This window comes from Penaeus vannamei, chromosome 20 (assembly GCF_042767895.1).
Source record: "Penaeus vannamei isolate JL-2024 chromosome 20, ASM4276789v1, whole genome shotgun sequence".
Classification (NCBI taxonomy): domain Eukaryota; kingdom Metazoa; phylum Arthropoda; class Malacostraca; order Decapoda; family Penaeidae; genus Penaeus; species Penaeus vannamei.
Window position 1 is genome coordinate 7,608,717 of NC_091568.1, and position 5,000 is coordinate 7,613,716.

Genomic DNA, 5,000 nt, shown 5'->3' on the forward strand with positions numbered 1-5,000 from the left:
TGATCACAAAGTTTCCAAACTGTAAAAAAGTGATCACAAAGTTTCCAAACTGTAAAAAAGTGATCACAAAGTCTCCAAACTGTAAAAAAGTGATCACAAAGCTTCCAAATTGTAAAAAACTGATCACAAAGTTTCCAAACTGTAAAAAAGTGATCACAAAGTTTCCAAACTGTAAAAAAAGTGATCACAAAGTCTCCAAACTGTAAAAAAAGTGATCACAAAGTCTCCAAACTGTAAAAAAGTGATCACAAAGTCTCCAAACTGTAAAAAAGTGATCACAAAGTCTCCAAACCGTAAAAAAGTGATCACAAAGTCTCCAAACTGTAAAAAAGTGATCACACTGTCTCCAAACTGTAAAAAAGTGATCACAAAGTCTCCAAACTGTAAAAAAGTGATCACAAAGCTTCTAAACTGTAAAAAAGTGATCACAAAGTCTCCAAACTGTAAAAAAGTGATCACAAAGCTTCTAAACTGTAAAAAAGTGATCACAAAGTCTCCAAACTGTAAAAAAGTGAACACAAAGCTTCCAAACTGTAAAAAAGTGAACACAAAGTCTCCAAACTGTAAAAAAGTGATCACAAAGTCTCCAAACTGTAAAAAAGTGGTCACAAAGTTTCCATACTGTAAAAAAGTGATCACAAAGTATCCAAACTGTAAAAAAGTGATCACAAAGCTTCCAAACTGTAAAAAAGTGATCACAAAGTTTCCAAACTGTAAAAAAGTAATCACAAAGTTTCCAAACTGTAAAAAAAAGTGATCACAAAGCTTCGAAACTGTAAAAAAAAAAAAAAAAAAAAAGTGATCACAAAGTTTCGAAACTGTAAGAAAGTGATCACAAAGTTTCCAAACTGTAAAAAAAAAAAAAAAAAAAAGTGATCACAAAGCTTCGAAACTGTAAAAAAAAAAAAAAAAAAGTGATCACAAAGTTTCGAAACTGTAAGAAAGTGATAAAGTTTCCAAACTGTAAAAAAAAAAAAAAAAAAAAAAGTGATCACAAAGCTTCGAAACTGTAAAAAAAAAAAAAAGTGATCACAAAGTTTCGAAACTGTAAGAAAGTGATCACAAAGTTTCCAAACTGTAAAAAAAAAGTGATCACAAAGCTTCGAAACTGTAAGAAAGTGATCACAAAGTTTCCAAACTGTAAAAAAAAAAAAAAAAAAGTGATCACAAAGCTTCGAAACTGTAAAAAAAAAGTGATCACAAAGTTTCCAAACTGTAAAAAAGTGATCATAAAGTTTCCAAACTAAAAAAAGTGATCACAAAGTCTCCAAACTGTAAAAAAGTGATCACAAAGTGTCCAAACTGTAAAAAGTGATCACAAAGTTTCCAAACTGTAAAAAAGTGATCACAAAGTTTCCAAACTGTAAAAAAAAAAAAAAGTGATCACAAAGCTTCCAAACTGTAAAAAAAGTGATCACAAATTTTCCAAACTGTAAAAAAAAGTGATCACAAAGTTTCCAAACTGTAAAAAAGTGATCACAAAGTTTCCAAATTGTAAAAAAGTGATCACAAAGTTTCCAAACTGTAAAAAAAAAGTGATCACAAAGTTTCCAAACAAAAAAAGTGATCACAAAGTTTCCAAACTAAAAAAGTGATCACAAAGTTTCCAAACTGTAAAAAAGTGATCACAAAGTCTCCAAACTGTAAAAAAAAGTGATCACAAAGTCTCCAAACTGTAAAAAAGTGATCACAAAGTTTCCAAACTGTAAAAAAGTGATCACAAAGTTTCCAAACTGTAAAAAAGTGATCACAAAGTTTCCAAACTGTAAAAAAAAGTGATCACAAAGTTTCCAAACAAAAAAAGTGATCACAAAGTTTCCAAACTGTAAAAAAGTGATCACAAAGTTTCCAAACTGTAAAAAAGTGATCACAAAGTCTCCAAACTGTAAAAAAGTGATCACAAAGTCTCCAAACTGTAAAAAAGTGATCACAAAGTCTCCAAACTGTAAAAAAGTGATCACAAAGTCTCCAAACCGTAAAAAAGTGATCACAAAGTCACCAAACTGTAAAAAAGTGATCACACTGTCTCCAAACTGTAAAAAAGTGATCACAAAGTCTCCAAACTGTAAAAAAGTGATCACAAAGCTTCTAAACTGTAAAAAAGTGATCACAAAGTCTCCAAACTGTAAAAAAGTGATCACAAAGCTTCTAAACTGTAAAAAAGTGATCACAAAGTCTCCAAACTGTAAAAAAGTGAACACAAAGCTTCCAAACTGTAAAAAAGTGAACACAAAGTCTCCAAACTGTAAAAAAGTGATCACAAAGTCTCCAAACTGTAAAAAAGTGGTCACAAAGTTTCCAAACTGTAAAAAAGTGATCACAAAGTATCCAAACTGTAAAAAAGTGATCACAAAGCTTCCAAACTGTAAAAAAAGTGATCACAAAGTTTCCAAACTGTAAAAAAGTAATCACAAAGTTTCCAAACTGTAAAAAAAAGTGATCACAAAGCTTCGAAACTGTAAAAAAAAAAAAAAAAGTGATCACAAAGTTTCGAAACTGTAAGAAAGTGATCACAAAGTTTCCAAACTGTAAAAAAAAAAAAAAAAAAGTGATCACAAAGCTTCGAAACTGTAAAAAAAAAAAAAAAGTGATCACAAAGTTTCGAAACTGTAAGAAAGTGATCACAAAGTTTCCAAACTGTAAAAAAAAAAAAAAAAAAAAAGTGATCACAAAGCTTCGAAACTGTAAAAAAAAAAAGTGATCACAAAGTTTCGAAACTGTAAGAAAGTGATCACAAAGTTTCCAAACTGTAAAAAAAAGTGATCACAAAGCTTCCAAACTGTAAGAAAGTGATCACAAAGTTTCCAAACTGTAAAAAAAAAAGTGATCACAAAGCTTCGAAACTGTAAAAAAAAAAAAAAAAAAGTGATCACAAAGTTTCCAAACTGTAAAAAAGTGATCATAAAGTTTCCAAACTAAAAAAAGTGATCACAAAGTCTCCAAACTGTAAAAAAGTGATCACAAAGTGTCCAAACTGTAAAAAGTGATCACAAAGCTTCCAAACTGTAAAAAAAAAAAAGTGATCACAAATTTTTCAAACTGTAAAAAAAAAGTGATCACAAAGTTTCCAAACTGTAAAAAAAAAAAAAAAAGTGATCACAAAGCTTCCAAACTGTAAAAAAAAGTGATCACAAATTTTCCAAACTGTAAAAAAAAAGTGATCACAAAGTTTCCAAACTGTAAAAAAGTGATCACAAAGTTTCCAAACTGTAAAAAAGTGATCACAAAGTTTCCAAACTGTAAAAAAGTGATCACAAAGTTTCCAAACTGTAAAAAAGTGATCACAAAGTTTCCAAACTGTAAAAAAGTGATCACAAAGTTTCCAAACTAAAAAAGTGATCACAAAGTTTCCAAACTAAAAAAGTGATCACAAAGTTTCCAAACTGTAAAAAAGTGATCACAAAGCTTCCAAACTGTAAAAAAAAAAAAAAAAAAAGTGATCACAAAGCTTCCAAACTGTAAAAAAAAAAAAAAAAAGTGATCACAAAGCTTCCAAACTGTAAAAAAAGTGATCACAAAGTTTCCAAAATGTAAAAAAGTGATCACAAAGCTTCCAAACTGTAAAAAAAAAAAAAAAAAAAAAAAAAGTGATCACAAAGTTTCCAAACTGTAAAAAAATTATCACAAAGTTTCCAAACTGTAAAAAAGTGATCACAAAGTTTCCAAACTGTAAAAAAGTGATCACAAAGCTTCCAAACTGTAAAAAAGTGATCACAGTCTCCAAACTGTAAAAAGTGATCACAAAGTTTCCAAACTGTAAAAAAGTGATCACAAAGTTTCGAAACTGTAAAAAAGTGATCACAAAGTCTCCAAACTGTAAAAAAGGGATCACAAAGTCTCCAAACTGTAAGAAAGTGATCACAAAGTCTCCAAACTGTAAAAAAGGGATCACAAAGTCTCCAAACTGTAAAAAAGTGATCACAAAGTCTCCAAACTGTAAAAAAGTGATCACAAAGTCTCCAAACTGTAAAAAAGTGATCACAAAGTTTCCAAACTGTAAAAAAGTGATCGCAAAGTATCCAAACTGTAAAAAAGTGATCACAAAGTATCCAAACTGTAAAAAAGTGATCACAAAGTCTCCAAACTGTAAAAAAGTGATCACAAAGTTTCCAAACTGTAAGAAAGTGATCACAAAGTTTCCAAACTGTAAAAAAAAAAGTGATCACAAAGCTTCGAAACTGTAAAAAAAAAAAAAAAAAAAAAAAAAAAGTGATCACAAAGTTTCGAAACTGTAAGAAAGTGATCACAAAGTTTCCAAACTGTAAAAAAAAAAAAAGTGATCACAAAGCTTCGAAACTGTAAAAAAAAAAAAAGTGATCACAAAGTTTCCAAACTGTAAAAAAGTGATCATAAAGTTTCCAAACTAAAAAAAGTGATCACAAAGTTTCCAAACTGTAAGAAAGTGATCACAAAGTTTCCAAACTGTAAAAAAAGTGATCACAAAATTTCCAAACTGTAAAAAAGTGATCACAAAGTCTCCAAACTGTAAAAAAGTGATCACAAAGTGTCCAAACTGTAAAAAAGTGATCACAAAGTCTCCAAACTGTAAAAAAGTGACCACGAAGTCTCCAAACTGTAAAAAAGTGATCACAAAGTTTCCAAACTGTAAAAAAGTGATCACAAAGTCTCCAAACTGTAAGAAAGTGATCACAAAGTTTCCAAACTGTAAAAAAGTGATCACAAAGTCTCCAAACTGTAAAAAAGTGATCACAAAGTTTCCAAACTGTAAAAAAGTGATCACAAAGCTTCGAAACCGTAAAAAGAAAATTATAACAAAGTCTCCCAACTGTAAAAAAGTGATCACAAAGTCTCCAAACTGTAAAAAAGTGATCACAAAGTCTCCAAACTGTAAAAAAGTGATCACAAAGTCTCCAAACTGTATTCCCATCCGTCACAGCCCTCCTTCCTCCTCTCCCCGCAGGTGGAACAAGCCTACAAGCAGTACATCAAGGACACCGTCAAGCTCTTCGACGCCAGCGGACCCGACGCCCTCGAGTTCG

General features: G+C 30.6%; 1 protein-coding gene across 1 annotated transcript in view; it reads left to right on the plus strand.

Annotated features, from left to right (window-relative positions):
• The window catches only part of LOC113828939 (endothelin-converting enzyme 1), a gene marked incomplete in the record, with an annotated part of 329,791 nt that overhangs the window by 312,322 nt on the left and 12,469 nt on the right, over nucleotides 1-5,000 (plus strand). Inside the window, 1 exon segment of the mRNA XM_070134968.1 lies at nucleotides 4,932-5,000. This exon segment is cut by the window's right edge and continues 125 nt beyond it. Within this exon segment, the coding sequence (XP_069991069.1) occupies nucleotides 4,932-5,000 (69 nt within the window).